The sequence below is a fragment of the Elephas maximus genome, chromosome 4 (genome assembly GCF_024166365.1).
Source record: "Elephas maximus indicus isolate mEleMax1 chromosome 4, mEleMax1 primary haplotype, whole genome shotgun sequence".
Lineage (NCBI taxonomy): Eukaryota > Metazoa > Chordata > Mammalia > Proboscidea > Elephantidae > Elephas > Elephas maximus.
In genome coordinates, this window is record NC_064822.1 from 56,598,313 (window position 1) to 56,618,937 (window position 20,625).

General features: G+C 44.5%; 1 protein-coding gene across 11 annotated transcripts in view; it reads right to left on the bottom strand.

Moving 5' to 3' along the window:
* CACNA1C (calcium voltage-gated channel subunit alpha1 C) overlaps window positions 1-20,625 on the bottom strand; it is an 896,734-nt gene that overhangs the window by 773,364 nt on the left and 102,745 nt on the right. For 2 of the 11 annotated variants that reach the window (XM_049885101.1, XM_049885098.1), the window contains exon 1: window positions 1,565-2,246. The exons of 8 other annotated variants lie outside the window; for them this stretch is intronic. In XM_049885101.1, coding sequence (XP_049741058.1) covers window positions 1,565-1,613 — 49 coding nt within the window. In that variant the 5' untranslated portion in view covers window positions 1,614-2,246. Of the gene's footprint in view, window positions 1-1,564; window positions 2,247-20,625 lie in introns of those variants that run through there. One more of the 11 variants, XM_049885102.1, reaches the window with a different exon arrangement.

Below are 20,625 nucleotides of genomic sequence, written 5' to 3' on the forward strand. Positions count from 1 at the left end.
GCTCACCCTAGAACCCATGACCTTTGACAAAATTCTTTCTTCCAAAAGAGGCCAAAATCCTCACCCAGAGCTGCCACCCAAAACTGGGAACCAGAGGGAAGAATGGCCCTGAAATCAGTTTCAGAATAGACAAACATCAGGCCAGGAAGGCTAGCTGGTAGCTCCTTGCTCTAAAGGGCTCTGTCCCCAAATGCTGAAGATGGGGCAAAAGGAGGGGAGAGGCTGAAAAAAAGAGATGTGGAAGCAACTCCTCCCACCATACTGGTCTTCACAGGATCATGCTGGAAGGACCCCAGAAAGTAACAGTGACCAACAGTGACAGGTATTCAGAGGAAGAGTCTGAGTGGAAGCCGTAAACAGGGAGCCTTGGGGAACTGGGAGAGAAAAAAAGGAAGGCTACACCCAAAGAGACAGAAAGAGCCATGGAGGGAAGAAGGAGATGAAGCTGGAGCTTGCACGACACTTCAGCAAGACCACTCAGTCCACACTCCATCATAACCTTAACTGCAAAGCATTGTGAAAAAATAACAACTTGTTAATATGTTGGGGGGTGAGGGAGAAAGTTTCCAGGAAGTGGGGAGTTAACTGAATGCCTTTCACCATCATAGGGGGAGCTGGTGACACTTGCTGCCAAGGATGGAGATGCTCAGAAAACACTGGGCAATAGTATGGAGCCGCGTGAGCTCGTCACACCCTTTTATTATTTCCTTAAAACACGAAAAAGCAAAGCCCACACACCGCCCGAATTCTAACCGCTTCCATCCTCAGGTGGATGTGAATAAGAACACATGGGGCGTGGGCCCAGTCGGGGTCAATGGCAACAGAGAGGTGGGTGGGCGTAGGTGAGCCGAAGGAGGGAGGGAGAGAAAAAGAGGGAGGGCCAGAGAGACACTCACATCTGCATCCCCCGCCCCCACCCGCCACCTGGAGCGCGCTGCCCAAAGAAGGGGCGCCAGGAAGAGAGTGGACTCCCGGCAGCCCCGGGGCGGCCGAGGGACGCGGGGCTGGCCTAGTGCGAGGTGCGCCCGCGAGCTCCCAGCCTCGCCCCAAGCAAGGCAAGGGACCCCGGCCCGCGGTCGCCCGCCCCCGAGGCTTGGGGACCGCGGGCTCAGCGGCGCCGGCGCCCCCTCCCCCATGCCGGGCTAGCTGGGCATTTCGGCTTTCCAGGCAAACGCGAGAAAGCGAGGCACCAGCAGACACTTGGGGGAACTTTTCCCCCCTCGCCTGGAATTTCATAGGAAACACATGCTCTGGAGAAGCCGGGGACAGGGAGGGGGAGGGGCGGGAATTTTCCGATCCGTCTCGCAAGACGGTGCCTGTCATGGGTCCCGCCGGGCTCTCGGCCGCTCAGACCGGTGGAGGCGCCCACGCCGCCCGGCGCCCCTCGCGGACGCAGCCCCGGGAAACTCCGCAGGGACCGGCCCCGGGGCCACGGGGAGCGCGGCGGGAGGACCCGAGGCTGCGCCGGGCGGGGGCTGAGCGCGGGGGAGAGGAGGAAAGAGGGTGGAGAAGGCAGAGAAACCGGGCTGGAGCCCCGGGAGAGGGCGGCGGGGTCCAGCCTTACCTTGGTGGTTTTCTTCTGGAATGTACATCCTCGTGTTTTCATTGACCATTGACCAAAAATTGTTAAAAAGGAGAAGAGGCCAAAAAGAGGAAGAAATTTAAAAACACCCCCAAGCGGGTCTGGATTAATCCCTCTTCCGAGGTTGGCGGCTTTCGTGCAAAATTCAAGGAAGCCGAGGATCTGCGGTATTTCTTCTTCCCTTCTGATGATTACCTGATTCCCATTATTGCATCAAACACCAAAAACTGATCCTTTCCACTACTGCCTCCTTTAGTGAAATTGTAATGCATCCTCGGTACATCCGGGCCCCTTCCAAGAATTTAGCACCGCACCTCTGGCGGCTACACCATTTGAAAAAATAAATCTAGAGAGGCAGAGCGAGAAGAGGCGGAAAGGAGGGTAAAGGCAGAGCAATGGACCCCAAGACGGGGGAGGAAGGGGACTCTCCCGGGCCAGTAGGGGGCTAAAACGTCTCTGCCCCTTCTTTGCGAAGCCTCGCCGTGGTCCCTTTCCGGCTTTTTTCTGTCAGAAAGATCCACCAACTCTTGACGGCGAGGAGGGCAGGAAAAGACGCCGCCGCCGCGGGTGCCGATGCCGCCGCCGCCGCCGCCGCCGCCGCTCCTCGCCGAGCCGCGCCGAGCGCCGTTCTGGCAGGGAGCTGTTTCTGCAGAGGCAGAGAGAGGGAGACACCGGGCGCGCGAGAGAGCGCCGCGCTCACTCCCTCCCAGCCCAGCCCCGCCGCTCCCGCGCCCTCCCCTGCCCGCGCTCGTCGCCCGCCCGGCGCGCTGGAGGCAGACGCGCTGAACGCTTCCAGATGTGGCGGCGGCGGCGCGCAGGGAGCCGGGCGCACGGCGCGGGGCGCACGGCGGCTGCCGCGACGCGGGGCCCGCGCTGACTTGAACCCGAAGTTGAACACCCGTTCGGCGCCCTGGGCCGCGCCCGCCGAGAAAGTCCTTTCTACCGACATGACGTCAAGGGGAGCGAACCGAGGCCGCGGGCCCGTGAGAGGGCCGCGGTAAAGGGAAGAGGGGCTGTGTGGGAAGCCTCTGGATGGGCTGGGGGCATGGGGAGGCCGTGGGGCGCGGGGGGCCTGCCGGGCACGGTCGCCACGGCGCGGACACACCCCCTCGCGCTCTGCCGCCGGCGCCACGCACCCCCGCACCGGCCTGCAGCCCCCCGCCCTCATGCTGGCCAGCACCGGCTGGTCTCTGCTGGGCCGACCACAACGCGAAGGCCTCTGTGAGTGGAATTCCAAGAAGGGGGAAGACAATTTGCCGAACTACCAGAGTGTCTTTCCAGATCGGGCCATTGAACAAAACAGCAAAATGAGCCGTGATTCCTTGATTCTGTTTGATCAATTATAATCAGAGCGGCTGTAGAAGTGACATATAGAAGCGAGGAGGGGGAGAGAAAGGGCCCGAGAGGCGGAGCCTCTGAGGCAGAGCCGTGGTGCCCAGATGTCTGCGCAGATTAATAGACTCAGGTTTTCTAATTCCTTGGAGGCGGCTGAGCACGTGTTTTACTAGGATATCCTTACCTACTTCTCTTAATTATTTCTGCCACTCCGGCAGCATTTCTTCCAGGAGAAGCAAACGCTTTCTCTCCACCACTCATTGCAGCACAAGTTCCACCGGCACCCCCTGCAGGCCCGGGCTCCCTCTGAGTCCTTTCAGGGGGCCTCTAACTCCCTCTGCGCAAAACCTCTACCTCCCTGCCCCTAGACCTCCTTTCCATCTACACTCATTTCCTTGGTAATCCTATCATTTCCCATGGCTTTAAACAACTGTCTGTATGCTGTATGTATATTTCCAACCCAGACCTCTCTTTTGAATTCCAGACTCGTGTTCTACAGCCAACCTCACATCTCCACTTGAGTATCTAACAGACATCTCAAACCTAACATGTCCAAGAACTGAATTCCTGATCTCTGCAAAACCTGTACCTTACGCACCGGCCCCACCTCAGTTGACAGCAACCTATTCTTCCAGTCACTCAGGCCAAGAAATCTAGAGCCATTCTCGACTCATCTCTTCTTCTCATCACCCCCCACTTAGTCTATCCAGAAATCCCATTGGCCCTACCTTTAGATAAACCCAGAATCCGACCACTTCAGTTCTTCCACTGCTGCCTCTGAATCTGGGCCAGCATCATCCTTCACCTGAGTTTCTGCGATAGCCTCCTAACTGGTCTCCTTGGTCTACTCTACTCCTCTCCCCCTTCAGTATATTCTTGATATTACAATCAGAGTGACCTATCTAAAATATCACATCACATCACATCATTCCTCTGCTCGAAATTCTCCCATGGATCCCCATTCCACTTAGTAAAAACCAAGGTCCGTAGAGTAGCCTACAAGGGTCTACATGAGTGGCCCTTCTCTTAGGTCATCTCCTGCCATCTGCCTCTTGCTCCAGCCACACTAGCCTTCTTGCTCTTCCCCAAACACATGCACACATACCTTGAGACCTTTGCTGTAGCTATTCCCATTGCCTGGAACACTCTCCCCACCATCCCTCCGTATCCACTTGGTGAACTCCCTCACCTCCTTCAAGATTTCACTCAAATCTCACCTTCTTAATGAGGCTCACCCTGACCACTCTATTTAGTACCACAATCTACGCACCCACCAGCAGCATTCCCAATCTTCCCTTCCTCTACTTTTTCCCCATAATATTTAATCCCTTTCTAACTTACTTATTTATTAAGTTTATTGTTTATTGCCTGTGTTCCAGTAGAATGTAAACCCCTTGAGGGCAGGAATCTTTGCCTATTTTGTTCACCAGTGTGTCCCAAGTGCATTAAACAGTATCTGACAGATAGTCGATGCTAAATACATGTGTGTGGAATGAATGAATGAGTGCCTGAGGTGATTTAAGGAGTAAATCTGCTGCAGAAAAAACCTCCTTACAGTGTTCAAAAGCAAAAACCACTTTGAGGACTAAGGCATGCTGGACCCAAGCCATGGTGTTTTCAATTGCCTCATATGCATGTGAAAGCTGGACAATGAATAAGGGAGACCAAAGAAAAATTGATCCCTTTGAATTATAGTGTTGGCAAAGAATATTGAATATACCATGGCCTATCAGAAGAACAAACAAATCTGTCTTGGAAGAACTGCCTTGAAGCAAGGATGGGGAGACTGCATCTTACATACTTTGGACAAGTTATCGGGAGAGACCAGTCCCTGGAGAAGGACATCACGCTTGGTAAAGTAGAGGGTCAATGGAAGAGAGGAAGACCCTCAGCGAGATGAATTGACACAGTGGTTGCAATGATGGGCTCAAGTACAGCAATGATTGTGAAGATAGTGCAGGACTGGGCAGTGTTTCATTCTGTTGTACAGTCGCTATGATTCAGAACCGACTCAACGGCACCTAACAACAATGAAGCCATTGCATCAAAATGCCTCCCTCTGTCCCCTGCTTAAGGTACTTGGGTGGCTCAAACTGTTTGCATTCATTTACCAACCTAAGGGTTGGCAATTTGAACCTACTAAGAGGTACTATGGAAGGAAGGCCTGGCAGTCTGCTTCCATAAAGATTACGGCCAAGAAGACTCTATGGAGCAGTTCTGTAACACATGGAGTCACCATGAGTTGGAATTGACTTGACAGCAATGGGCCTGAGTTTTTTCTTTTGATCACCGGATTGATGTCTGAAACCTCACCACTCCTGTTTCATTCCTTTGGCTCCAGTTTAAAATGTAAATACCCCTGGGGTTTTATCAGTCATCTTCATTCTAATGTGAATAAAACACACACACAAAAAAAACCCTTTGCCATCCAGTTGATTCCAACTCACATCAGCCCTATAGTACAGAGTAGAACTGCCCATAGAGTTTCCAAGGAGCACCTGGTGGATTTGAACTGCTAACCTTTTGGTTAGCAGCCATAGCTCTTAACCACTACACCACCAGGGTTTCCTCTAATGTGAATAGTGGTCTACATTTTGTTGATTTCAAAAGAAATGTGACCTGTTTGTCATTCTGATATATTCCTACTCACTGTTCAATGTAATAGAGACAGTTTAGAAATAACACAAATCTGAATATCTCTTCCTTTTAGCTTTAGGATGCATTATAGGCTTGTGTTTCAGAGGCTGGGGTTCCTAAATTATTTGTTTAATATTAAAATTGGTTTTCATCCCCTTTACACACTGTAGAAAATGAATGATAATAACAACTAACACTATTCAGTGCTCTGTGCCAAGTACTGTGATACGTGCTTTATACGAAATATTTCTTTAATTCTCATTATAACCCTATACAAAAAAAACCCGTTGCCATCGAGTCAATTAGAAACACTTAACCACTGGGCCACCAGGGCTTCCCAGCTCTATCAGGCAGGTGTTATTCTTATCACCCACATCTTACAGATGTGAAAACTGAGGCTTAGAGAATTAAATTACATGTTCAGGTCACCCAGCTGGTAAGTCATGGAGCCTGAACTCAGCCCAGGAGCGTCTGACCCAAACTTAAGCTCCTACTATTATCCCACTGTCTCTTCTGAGGGAACCACTGAAGGTGAGCTCGGGGTTGGGGGAGGGGGAATGAACAGTTTAAAATGACTGCAAAATGTGCTGCAGATAATTCACAAAGAGCCAAATAATTGAGGACACAGTATATGTATGTTAGGGGGTCATATGCTGGATTTACAGGCAGGCTTTTCAAAAGGTAGGCACTGCATAAATCCAGCAAGTAAATATTACCTTCATGCTTCTTTAGTTTCATTTTTCACTTCTCTTCTCAGCTGTGAAATGTGTTCTTTCCTTTCCAGAAAAAGGTATTTCCTAAATATTTGGTCTTGCAATGTTCGCCCATATCCTGGCTTCTAACTTTGGAACACAGCCCTGGATGCTTTCTGTGGAGGTAACAAATTCTCAATGTGACAAACAGAGACCATTCTGAATTCTGATTTGGGGATTTTGGAGGTGGTGGGAGCAGAAGAAGGAGACTTTCTTTCACTTTCATTGCAGGGTTTGACTTCTCAGCTAAAAGCACTCTTCCTTTTCCTCTGCTCTCCCACAGTTCTTCATCTGTACCCCTCTTTCTACATAGTATTATATTTGTGTGTACATAGGCCTCCCCCTCCACTACATTTGAAAGGCCTCAAGTAAGAGAACTGTGTTCATCCTTCTTTGTGCACAGCATAAGGCTTTGTACACTCAACATGGACACTCGAGGTATGTTGATGGCATGATTCACTCTGGAAATGATTCCTTAATGTGTGACACAAATATTTTCTCCGGAAGCAGTTAAGAGTGCACTGAATTTATTAATTACAGTGTATTTGGATTAGTGAAACACTTAGAAACAATCTAAATATCCAACAAAAAACAGGTTGGTTGAATAATAGCATTAGGAGATTACTCTAAGTGCCTCACATATATAAAATAATTTGCTCTTCAGTACAACCCTGTAAGAGAGAAACCTGTCAGAGAAGGAAAACTCACTGGAGTTTATGAGGTAGGATTCTTAATAGAGAACGATAGAAAAGTAGTAAGCACCCTGTCAAAGGCGGAAAACTCACGAGACCCGGAAGAACAAGGCAGCCTCGTCAAGTATCGGCTCTCTAGTGTTTCACTGCACCATTATCCCCATTTTACAGGTAAGGAAACTAAAGCACAGAAAAGTCAACTTGCTTGCCCAAGTTTTCACAGCCAGTGAATGCTGGAGGACCTGCAATTTTAACCCTAGCTAGCAATCTGTCTTTGGAGCCCAGTGGTTAAGCGTTCGACTGTTAACCAAAAGACTGGCAGTTCAAATCCACCAGCCACTCCTTGGAAATCCTATGAGGTAGTTCTATACTCTGCCCTGTAGGGTCTTTATGAGCTGGAATCAACTCAACAGCAGCAGGGTTTTTGTTTTGTTTTAATCTGTCTTCACTCTTAACCACTACATGTGTAAACTAGCCCTGGTGGCGCAGTGGTTAAGAGCTTGACTGCTAACCAAAAGGTTGGCAGTTCGAATCCACCAGCCACTCCTTGGAAACCCTATGGGGCAGTTCTACTCTATCCGATAGTGTCTCTGTGAGTTGGAATCAACTTGACAGCAGTGGATTTGGTTTGGTTTTTGGTATATAAACTGGAGTGCATTCATGTAATGAAATCCTACACGGATGTGAACAATACTACAAAAGAATATTAAAACCACCAGTTGCCGTAGAATTGACTTTGACTCCTGGTGACCTCATGTGTGTTGGAGTAAAATTGTGCTCCGTAGGGTTTTTAATGGCTAGTTTTTCAAAAGTAGATTGCCAGGCCTTTATTTCAAGGAGCCTCTGGGTTGACTCAAACTGCAAAGCAATGGGTTAGTAGCCAAGCATGTTAACCATTTGCATCACCCAGGGACTCCAAAAGAAAAACCAGTTACAAAATGTTATGTATGGTATGATTCCATATTTCTCTTAAATACAGGTATATGTTTGAACAAGGAAAAAGATTAAAAAGAATTCAGCCAAAATGTTGACAATAGCTTTCTCTGGGAGGTGGGATTTCAGGTAAATTTTTCTTCTTCTTTTCCTGTCTGGCTGAAGGGTTCCAAAAGCAGATTGTCAACCAGGCTTTTCCTCTCCTCTAGGTACCCACACCTTTAGGCACAGAGCCCTCACGCCATTGCCTAGCCAGGAACAACACCTCCAGTGACTCTCTGGAATAACTCCCCTGTCAAAGCCCCAAGCTGCCCCTTCTTTTCCTCTCTCTCTCTGCCTACCCCAACATCCATTCAGCACCCAATGCTGCCACCCTCCTGCAAAAATTATCTATCCAGTGTCTTGAGCCCAAACGGTCTGGTTTCCTCATTGCATTCCAAGGTGTCTGGTTGAAGTGCCAGCCACTCTGTGCTGATGGTAGAGAGTTAGAAGCATCTCTCTCCAAAGTAAAGTGTTAATTTTGACCTTCTGGGGATACATTTCATTCTTTAATTTCTGACCCAAAAGATTGCCTATATATCAGGCTGGGCATCTCAAGCCAGGTAAAAGTGATGGACAAACCCTATGGCAAGTCAGCATAGAAAGAGGTGAGTCAGAAGGCCTCTGCTTAAATGTGCTTTCCAAGAGGTTACCCACTTTACGTAGGGCCATGTAGGACCATTCCTGCTCAGAGGCCAGAGACTGAAACATCAGGGTGGTGGATTTGTGTTGGGTTGACTTAACTTAGCTAGAACTATATTTTCCAGGATTACTTTTCCTCATGTGGTTCCAGGTTAGGGTAGTACACAAAAGACACCTGTGTGACATTTGGAAGGTGAAAGTGAAGCCGCAGCTTTCATACTGTGTAGGGCAGGGTATGGCTCCCGGCACTGCTTCCTCATGCACACGTTGTCACTGGTATGCCACCTTAACCTGCTGGTGTGGGCCCACAGCCCCTCCAGCTCCTGCCAGATCTTCTCCTTCAGCTGCTCTGTGTCCAACTCTGTGGCAAAAGTTGCCAGGCTTTTCATCATGGAAGTCAGAAGTGTTGAGAGACAAATATGGGTTCCTGTTTGTTCTGGTGGGTACCAACTTAGCATATTACATCCCATATCACATTCAGCTTTTCTTCCAGCTTGCTGGCCCTGCTGACCTACAGCAACTTCAGATCATCATCAGGTGTAGAAAGACCCACCTCATATACAGTGGCAGTAGCCCTCCATAGATTCTTCACAAACTCCCACAGTTGGATAAGGTCTAATTCCTATAATAAATCCCTTACTCAGTATCACTCATGGTAACCTAACCAATGGATGCATCACTGTAGTACTCTTGCCTTTTACCAGGTTACTTGCTTAGACATTTTTATGAGTAGATTAGTCAATGCCTGGCACGTAGTTCCCCTCAAAATATCTTTGTTGAATTCATCCTAATTTCTATCATTTACTAACACCTGGTGAGTGTCAGGCACCATGGAGGCACTTTAAACACAGTTAGAGCCTGCTCTTTGGAGACAGACCAGGCATGGAACCCATTTCTCCTTGCTATGAGATATGGAAACTTAGACAACTGGCTTTACCTCTTAACCCCATTTTCTACAAAATGAGGCTAATAATGGTACCTACCTCCATTTTTTTTTTTTTTTTACCTCCATAAGTTTGATATGAGAATTAAAAGAAATAATCCAGGTAAAACATCTGGAATGTGCAATGCACTCCTTTAATGTTAGCTATATGATTACCCCTCATCCACAAACAAAAGACTTGTTGAATGTCTACTATGTGTCCTGCATTCTCCACAGCCCTGCCAAAAAGATTTACCACCCCCATTTTACAGATACAAACTGTAGCTAAGAGGTTCACTTTCTTGTCCAAGATCACTTGGCCAGTAAGTGATAGAATTGGGATTTGAACCCAAGTCTATACAAATCCAAACAATAGTCAACTCTATTACACAAGATGCTTCAGGCACCAGAACTAAAACAGAAAGAAGAGGAAGGCCTCAGGAAAAGCCCTCCCCAACTCACAATTCAGGGAGCAGAGCTGAAGAGGGTGCAGAGTAATGCCCCTCCTTCTTTTAAAAGACCCATAAAAACCTTGATGGCCCATGTCAGTATTTAAGAATCTCTGCTGGCAGAATTCCTCTTTATATCATCATATCTAAATCTTTCCTTCTGGTCTACTTGTCTAGAAGCTACAGGACAGACCAGATCCCTGGTAAGCCCCTGGGCTATCTTTATATATTGCATTTATGGAAAACTCTCCCGGCAGCTCAGCCTCAAATTTCAGTCCCAAGGGGAGGCCAGAGTGTTTGAAGTGTGAAAGGAATTCAGTTCCCATTCGACAACAGCCTCAATTGCTGGGATAATGGTAATACGTCTACCCTTGTGATTTTTAGCGATACTTAGCCCTTGAAGATAGAAACTAGCAAGATGGCTTATGGCCTGATCCTGAGGACTGGGGCTCCTGGTGGGAGAATTCATTTACAATGTGTGAATTCAAAACATGGCACTCTCTTTCTACCTCAGCAAGTAAATAATCCAGGCTGTCATGTAATCAGCCAGTACTGTTTGCTCATCTACAAAATGGGGCCACATGGCTTCACCTCCAGTGGCTCTTCGCAAAGAGAAGCTGATACAAAGGGAAGAGCTAAATCATTAAAATGACTTTCTTAATTACTTTTCCAGGCCCTGAGAAAGATCGTCTCATATGGGTGACTTGCTTACCTGGGAAGGAACCCCTCAGTCTAGGCTCAGACTCAACCCAACATCGTGTCCACTTTTCAGGGACTGTTACTGAAAGGCTGTCATAAAGTGGAAGCCATTCCCACCTGTACTTATTTCCAGGGCTGCCATGGCAAATGACCACAAACTGGGCAGCTTAAAACAACAGAAATTTATTCTTTCTCAGTTCTGGAAACTAGAAGTCTGAAATCTGGTCAGGCTGTGATCTCTCCAAGGGGTCTAGGGAAGAATCCATTCTGTGCCTCTTTCAGCTCCTGGTAATTGTCAGCATTCTTTAACTTGTAGCTGCATCACTCCAAACTCTGCTGCCATAATTACATTGCCTCCTTCTCCTCTTCTGTGTAGTCTCCCTAGGCCTCACTGTCATAAGGACACTTGTCATTTAGGGCCCGCCTAGATAATCTAGGATGATCTCTTTACCTCAAGATTCTTGACTTAATTACATCTGCGAAGACCCTTTTTTCCAAATAAGGTCACCTTCACACATTGGTGATTAGGACAGGGACAGATCTTTTGGGGGGGATCACCATTCAACTCACTTTCTTCACCCTAACCTACACTAATGTCCCGTCATCCATTTCCATTTGAATCTCAAAACCAGCATTTGTTGGTTACTGAAACCTTGGCAGCCTCTCTCTCTGAGGTTCAGTTTTCTATTTATAAAATCGGAATTATGGGCATGTGTTAAGATTTAAATGCTTGGTAAGCAAAATTTCTTGCACAGTGGCTGAACTATAGAAGACACTCCTTTCCTCCAATATTCAGTCTCACACTTAAAACAACTCATGGGTTAAACATTATCCCCAGCAGAAACTGAGTGCTTGGAGAAGTTACTTAGCCAAACTGACCCAGCCACGTATGGGTAGACCTGACTTTGAACCTCAAAGCTCAATCTGCCACCCAGCCTCCCTAATCCCTTTACCTTCTTAACTGTTCCAGGCCAGTTCAAAAGGTATTCACTGGGGCTAGACAGAAAATGTTTTCTCAGAGAAAGCTGGGAAATGCTCTCTTCAGTAGACCTTCCAGAACATTTCTCTTCCAACCAGCTTTGTAAGTATTCTCTCCTGTCCTTTTGCTCTTCTTTGAATTCATTCTAAGTTCTCCGTCAACCTCAGAATGTGGTTCTAAGAGTAAGCACCTTTCTCTGACCGTTAGAACTCAGCTATCAACTTTCTTGTTCTCCTCAAAGCCCACCTGTTAATATAACTCTTAATGGTTTCACATTTCTTTCAGCATTTCAGCTGGCATTCCATCTATCGTATTTTCTCTCTCTGACCCCTGGTTCCTCTCCTTCTAACACATGGATGAATAAAAAATGCTGGCTTAGTTCATATTTGTGCTCTGGATTATTCTTTCCACTTTGCATGCATCCCTCCTAGAATTTCATGCCATTAATTTTCAGCTTGTTTTCCCACTAGCAGAAATCATGTTAAAGTTCCGTAGCCTTGAAAATTTTTGTTCCTATCTGACGTAGATAAGGTAACGCTTTGCCTGATACGATATCTGGGGCCAGGCCACTCTATCAGGTGAAAAGAATATTTGTTCCCTGAGGCCTCTTCTTTAAGGGTAATACTCTTGATATTAGATTCCAGAAATCTTCTATAGGGATACTCTTGGGCCAACCTGCAGCATTCTCATCCATGTATCAAATCTAAAAGATTCGAAATAGGCTTCTCAGATAGGAACAATTCTAAATATTTATGTTCTCAGGAAGTTAAACCCAAATGCCCTATAACTAGTTAACCCTCAGCACTTAGTCACTCTATCTTCCAAGTTGCTGATAGGCCATTTTCTAAGCTAACAACAACAAGGTAGGGAAGGAAGTTACACTAATCATTACCACCCTCACAGTGAGGTCAAGGGTCCATAATATATCTAGACAAAGCAAATCAAGGGGCTTACATGTCTCACAGAAGGGATATCTTCTTAGCAGTGAATATCATTACATTGCCTAATGACTTCCATTCCGTGGTCAAGTGGAACCTGGTGGAATCAAGAATTCAGCAGAGTTTTTAAGTATGGCAGGACACTTCCAGCCACCTTTGCATATGGCCCTGCAAAAGCAGCTTTACTTGCTAGAGAGGTCTTAGGTTAAAGCCATACTTGAGGGTAAGTTTCATTCTCCCCAAGACCGCCATTTTTGCCTTTTTCCATATCAGATTCCAATTTTCTGCCCTTTTCGTGTTCCATCCTGCTTATATGTCGTGTTATGAATATAATAATCTCATTATTATATTACTAATTTAATTTCCTTTATAAAATTTTTCCATAATACATTTTTATACTTTAATGTCTTTCATTGATCATATATATTATCATACTACTCTGCAACAAAAAGAGGTACATAAACCCTTTGTAATAATTTTTTTTTCAAATTAATCAATGCTATTTATAAAGTGCCACCCATGTCAACTTTTACTACACTTTAGTTGTCAAGAATTTTCCTCCCCTCTGGGCACATGGAACAGAGCGCTTTTCAACCACCCTGTATTTGGATAGAACTCATGGACTAGTTCTTACCATGAAATGTAAGTAGAAGTGACATATGTCACTTTCAGTTTGAGGTGATGAAAGGCTCGTTGTGATTTTCCTGTCTCTTTCTTCTCCTGATACTTAATCCAGGTGGCATAGAGACAAGATGGAGAAGCATCCATCAACCTGGATCCCTGAGTGACTTTGTGAAAGCAGAACATTCCACTGACTGCCTCTGGATGTATAGTGTGAGCAAGAAGTAAACTTTTATTGTATTAATTACCAGGGATTTTGGAGGTCACCGTCATAGTACAATGTGACCTATCCTGAGGAATAAACCCATTGCCTTCAAGTTGAATTCTGGCTCATACCAACCCTATAGGACAGAGCAGAACTGCCCCATAGAATTCCCACGGCCGTAATCTCTATAGAAGCAGACTGCCACATCTTTCTCCTGTGGTGCATATGGTAGGTTTGAACCACCAACCTTTCCATTAGCAGCTGAGAGCTTAGTCATTGCATCTCCAGGGCTCCTTATCCTGAGTAATAGACTGGGGTAAATCAACAACTCTGTGTGTATGACAGATGTGTGATTAGGGATTTGCCAAGTTCTGATTAGTTGAATTGGCTTCCATTCCAATCTGCATAACATCAGTCAGTGATTCTAATTCATAAGAGGGCAACTTGTAACCATAATAATCTTGCAATGAAGTGATCTTGGGAGTGTTCATAATTTATGTAGCATGTAATAGTTTTTATTTGTTTTAGATAAATCAGTCAAATACTCATCTCATACAGATGATCTGCATGCATCCATACAGATTAAATACCCGAAAATCATTTCCCTTTTTAAACTTGCTGAAAATAAAGGTATGCTTAAGCCTGTATTTGTATTGAATAGCTATACAAACTGTTCTTGTGTGAATGAATCAAGAACATCTTAACAATTCTCCAAGTGGGGTTGGCAGGTGTTTACGGCAGTTTAGAACATCGGTACCGGTGTATGACTAACTCTCATGGTACATGGATAGTTTTAACGGAATCAGCTTGCAGATCTTCAAAACCCTTTCTTACGTACTCAATCCTGACACTAGTCTGAGGACAATCCTGAGGCAGAGGCTGGAGGCTGCCCACCAGGTCTCCTTTCCCACTGATCCTTTCGCAGCCATCCTTCTCCCACATTACAGAAGAGAAGCATGCCCCTCCCCCACCCCATACCCTCCCATGAGCCATTGCTTGGGGTATGAATAACTTCAGGGTGTCAAACAAGGAGATATTTAAAGTATTGGTGTCCAGGAAGCCTCTATCAACCAGACATCATACCACTTCCCCATCATCCATCTTTTTAAGAAATATATTTTCAATACTATTTTAATTTTATATTAATAATTGTTTTTAAAATCTCATAAAGTAGTTACATCGTTTTTGACAAATTGTAATTACGTAGTATAGTGGTTAAGAGTTTGGCCGCTAATCAAAAGGTCAGCAGTTCAAATCTACCAGCTGCTCCTTGGAAACCCTATGGGGCAGTTCTCCTCTGTCCTATAGGATCGCTAAGAGTCGGAACAAACTCAACGGCACTTTACAACAACAACAATATTTGTAATGATGTTTAAATCCAGAAGAAACTTATAACACCAAGCTTACAATCACAGGAAATCTTTTTTTTTTTATTTTAGTTTCAATTTATATACCTCTTTTTGTTGCAGAGTAATATGACAGTGTCATCAGTGAAAGATATTCAAGCATAAAAATGTGTTAGGGTAAAATCTCACAGAAGAAATGGAATGGAAATATGTTTCCATAGGAAAGAAGAAATGATGCAAGATATTTGTTGTTTTTTTAAAAAAAGAGCTTTAATATATTTTTAAATGGATAATAAACCAAAACCCACTGCTGTCAAGTTGATCCCAACTCATAGCAACCCTATAGGACAGGGTAGAACTTCCCCATAGGGTTGCCAAGGCTGTAAACCTTTACAGAGGCAGACTGCCACATCGTTCTCTCACAGAGCTGCTGGTAGGTTCAAACCACCGATATTTTGCTTAGCAGTCAAGTGCTTTACCACTGCGCCACCAGGGCACCTTAAATGGATAATATAGAAGATATAAAATAGCTATGGTATTTATATTTCATTGGAAGATTTTTTTAAAATGATGCAACAATTTTATTTTAAACTGTCAAGATTTATAAAGCACCAGGAATTGTGTCCTTCACAACCATTTAAACTTATGAAAAATTTTAAGTGTCAACCTGAAAATGTACGATAGGCCACATACTTTTTCAAAAAAATTGAGGGGGAGGGCATACACAATCAAAGCAGTGTGGCAATCACTGGTCCTGGGTAAGCCAAGACCCTGAGAGGTCCAAGGTTGGGGTCCCAGTTTATGGGCTAGCTCTGCCTCTGAACATTGGTGCAAGCCAGCAGTCTTCAGCAGGAAGGGAGGGGGCTACAGACAGCAAGTGCTTGGCAGGTAAGTATTTGCTCAATAAATGTTTGTGAAACAAATGAGCACTTCTGGTTTCACTTTCTCACTCTACCTTCTATTCCCAACATGATCTTGAACAATTTGCATCCCTTCTCAAGGTTTTTAGGAGCCCTGGTAGGTTAAAGTGATTAAAGTGCTTGGCTGCTAACTGAAGGGTCGGCGATTCAAACCCACCAGCCACTCCACAGGAAAAAGATGTGGCAGTCGGCTTCCGTAACAATTTACAGCCTTGGAAACCTTATGGTTCAGTTCTACTCTGTCTTATTGGGTTGCTATGAGTCAGAATTCGACTTGATGATGATGGGTTTGGTTTTTGGTTTTCAATCTCCTCGTCCAACCTAAATATCATTAACCACAACTCCAACCCTTTTCTTTTTGTCTTTTCTCGTTCTTTGGAAAAAGAGAACAGCTGGTCACCATTTCTTACATAAGGATCTATTACCTATTTGAAGGGATGGCATTTGAAACCAGTTATTTAGAACTGGAAGTCAAAGGTATTCAACAACTCCTCATTGGCCGGTCTACTACTTAGATGTTGATAACCAAATTCTGCCAAATTTCTCATGAAAGTCAAATTAGATTTCAACAGTTTTATCCAAGTAATTATTTTCTGCTTAAAAATTGCCCTTAAAACTCTGAAAGCAAACCCTACAAGGCTAGTAATTAGATTAGTGAAATGATTTGCTGTCACGTCTGTGCATTTGAGCTAAGGCCTCATCAAGGTGGATTGTTCTTCAGAATGCAGAACAAGTTCTATTTCCTGGAACTGATCAAAGTTACAGAAGTTTGGGAAACATGGGGCTAAAAACATTTCCCATCATTCAAGGACCTCGTTTAGGCCATCTTCAATAGTTTTTTTAATGCCCAAATCATGGATGTTAAAAAACAAACAAATGATAGATGGAGTTTTACTGTCCAACCTCAAAACCTGCTGGTTAATCCTCTCACTGTTGAAGTCATTCAGTAAGCCTCCACTGGTTGGGAAAGCACCTGAGTGACAAAGCAAGTTGAATGAAGAGGGACTGACTTGAAAGAAAGATCTGGTACTATCATGATTTTGACTAACTGTCCAAGTAGACAAAATTGTCTCTACTATTTTCCGTCTCCTCTTTGCGTAAATTCCACCCCCACTTCAAGAAGCATCCCACCTCTACCCACACACAGAGGCATCTAACCCCTTCATGTTGTTCTGTCGAAACTGAAGGCCTAGGTAATCCCCAACCCAGGCCAAGGATGCCCATGCACCCACCATAGGACCCTATGGTGGAAAATCATCCCTCTTTCCTTCTCCCTTCCCACATTCAAGTTGCCACGCCTTGTCATTTTCATCTGTCTGGCAGGCTCCTACTTATCTTTGAAGATTCAGCTCAAGAATCATATAATGGGGCTTCCTGTTTGCTGCACTCAGGAAGGTAGTGCATCCCTGTTAGCATGGAAGCTTCGCTTAGGAAACCTCCCAGACCTCACTCCATGCATCTCTTCATTTGCATCCTTTTTGCTATAATAAAACTGTAATTGAGGCCGGGCCAAGATGGCAGAATAGTCTGATGCTTCCTGTCATCCCTCTTACAACAAAGACCCAAAAAAACAAGCGAGTTGATTATATATGACAATCTAGGAACCCTAATCATCAAAGATAAAGGTAAAGAATTGGACTGAGTGGCAGGTAGAAGCAGAGACAATTTAAAAGCTGTAGAGAAGTACAGATTGTGAGATTGCCAACACTCTGCTAGCTGAGTCTACACAGTACACACAGGCTGAGGCAAGCAGCATCATTCAAAGATGAGCCTCACCACATTGGGTGCAGCGAAGCAGCAGCATACACCTTCAGAAGCAAACAGGAGTGACACCAGACCTGCACAAGTTAACTGCAAACTTCTAACCCACCATGTGGGGGCAAAAGAACCCCTCCCCATCACAGAGTTTCACAGCAGAAAAGTGCTTCCTTCCCCTTACCCACCCCCACCCCACTCTGCTCTGACACCCGTGCCGCAGTATTCAACAACTGCCATGTCCCCTAAGCCAGGAACTCAAGGCTCTCCATGCCTACACCAGTCCCACGGCTTGAAAAAAAAAAAAAAAAAAAAAAAAAACCACACCTCCTAAGCCAGGAACTCAGGGCTGGTTGGGAGGCCCTGCCTCTTTGCCCAGCCACTGGTATAAGGGATCCACAGACTTGCAGCACTCTTTACCCCTGCCCAGACCTGTGTGGGCCAATTAATACTGCGTACCCTCGTTAGCATAAAGCAGTAGGACATATATTTGAAGCCCATTTTCAACTGCAGCAGCCAAGTGGGAGCTGCAGATTTATGACATTTGACACCACTCTGCCCCATAAGCAGGGGTCTCAACCCCTCACACTTGGAGTCTGAGGGCTGATGTTACCACCCACTTCATCTAGCCACCAACAACAGGGGTCTGAGAATTAGTGGTGCCTCCCAGTCCCTCCATCCAACAGCACTGGCTGCCCAAGAAATGGCTGCAAACCTCCCCCCGCCACTATGCACTCTAGGGAACAAGGACAAGCCCTCCACTCAGGCACTGGGGGGCAGCCATCAGCCCCCTCCCTTGCTCCACACATAGCTCTCCATTGCAGCCAGATGCCTGTGCCTGCTCTGAACATCCCTATGCAGCCCTGCCCCACTGTAAGTGAGAGTCTGCACTACACACTCAGTGACCAATGGCCCAGACACCTGTGCAACACCCTGCAAGAAAAGTGAGCAGACTCCTGGGCTCACACACCTAGTAGCTGCTCTGACAATCTGGAGACAGGACGTGAAAGCTTCAAAGACCCCAACAACCAAAGTAGCTCACACACCCAGCCCACTTGAGCATATCAAAAGAAAACAAAATGTCAGGACACAGTCAACAAACATACAATACATAAATATAACTTATTGATGCCTTGGAACCAACAGCCAATATCAAATCACATAAAAAAGCAGGTCAAGATGGCTCCAGCAAACTACCAAAATAAAGAACCAGGAAACCTTCCAGAAGAAGATAAGGCGATATAACTACCTGAGAAAGAATTCAAAAGACTAATATACAGAACTCACTGAGAGATAAGGAAGATCAGGCAAAACTCAGACCAAGTCAAGGAACACACAGACAAATAATAGAGGAATTCAGGAAAACAGTACAAAAACAAAATGACAAAGTTAAGAGGCTGGTAGAAACCATACAGAGATAGCAACTAGAAATCCAAAAGATTAACAATAAATTTTCAGAATTAGACAACTCAACAGAAAGTCATAGAAGCAGAATTGAGACAATGGAAGTCAGCATTAATGAGATTGAAGATTAATCCCTTGACACCAATTTATTTGAGGAAAAATCAGAAAAAAAGGATTTTAAAAAATGAAGAAAGCCTAAGAATTATGTAGGACACTATCAAGAGGAAAAACCTGTGAGGAATCAGAATACAAGGGGGCGTGGGTGGTGGATAACAGAAAACACAGAGAGAATCATTGAAGATTTGCTGGCAGAAAACTTTCTTGTTATCAGGAAAGACAAAAAGATATCTATCTAAGAAGCTCCATGAACCCCATACAAGGTAGACCACCAAAAAAACTTACCAAGACCCAGATCAAACTTGCCAAAACCAAAGTCAAAGACAGAATTTTGAGAGTGGCTAGGGATAAGCGAAAAGTCACCTACAAAGCAGAACCAACAAGACAATACTCCGACTGCTCAGCAGAAACCATGCAGGCAAGAAGAAAATGGGATGACATATATAAAGCAATGAAAGGAAAAAATTGCCAGCCAAGAATTACATATCCAGCAAAACTGTCTCTCAAATATGATGGTGAAATTAGGTCTTTTCCAGAAAAACAGAAGTAAGGGAATTTGTAAAAACCAGATCAAAATTACAAGAAATATTAAAGGGAATCCTCTGGTTAGAGAACCAACATCAGATCACAATCCAAGACTAGGACACAGGGCAGATCAACTAGTTATCAACCCAGATAAGGAATTCGAAAAAACAAATCAAAGCTAAAACACTGAAAATAGGGGACTAGAGATGTCAATATGCAAATGATAATAATGTCAAAACAAAAAAGAGGGAATAAACAGAGTAGCCATAGAACTTTCATATGGAGAGGAAGTTAAGACAATATTAAAAAATAAAAGGTTGATTTAAACTTAGAAAAATAAAGGTAAATTTCATGGTAACCAAAAAGGAAGCTAACAAACATACCCACCAAAATAAAAAAGAAGAAAAACATAAAGACTCAGCAAACACAAAGTTAGCAATAATGAAAAAGAGGAAAAGAAAAGACAAAGAACTCAGCATAGAAAATTAAGTGGAACAAAGAAACTGTCAACACCACACACACACACAAATCAAAATGACAGCAGTAAACTCATATCTATCAATAATTACACTGAATGTAAATGGTCTAAATGCATCAGTAAAGAGACTGAGAGTGGCAAATGGAAAAAAAAAAAACCACAATCCATCTATATGCTGTCTACAAGAGACACACTTTAGTCACAAAGACATAAACAAACTAAAAGTCAAAGGATGGAAAAATATGTATCAGGCAAACAACAACAAAAAAGGAGCAGAAGCAGCAATATCAATCTCTGACAAAATAGACTTTAAAGCAAAATCCACCATAAAGGATAAGAAAGACCACTATATAATGATCAAAGTGTCAATAGAGCAGGAGGACATAACCATAGTAAATATATACACACCCAATGACAGGGCTTCAAAATACGTAAAACAGACTCTAACGCATCGAAAAGAGAAATAGACAGCTCCACAATAATAGCAGATTTCAACACACCACTTTTGGTGAAGGACAGAACATCTAGAAGGAAACTCAATAAAGATACAGAAGATCTAAATGCCACGATCAGTCAACTTGATCTCATAGATATATACAGAACACTCCACCCAACAGCAGCAAAGTATACATTCTTTTTCAACACACATGGAACA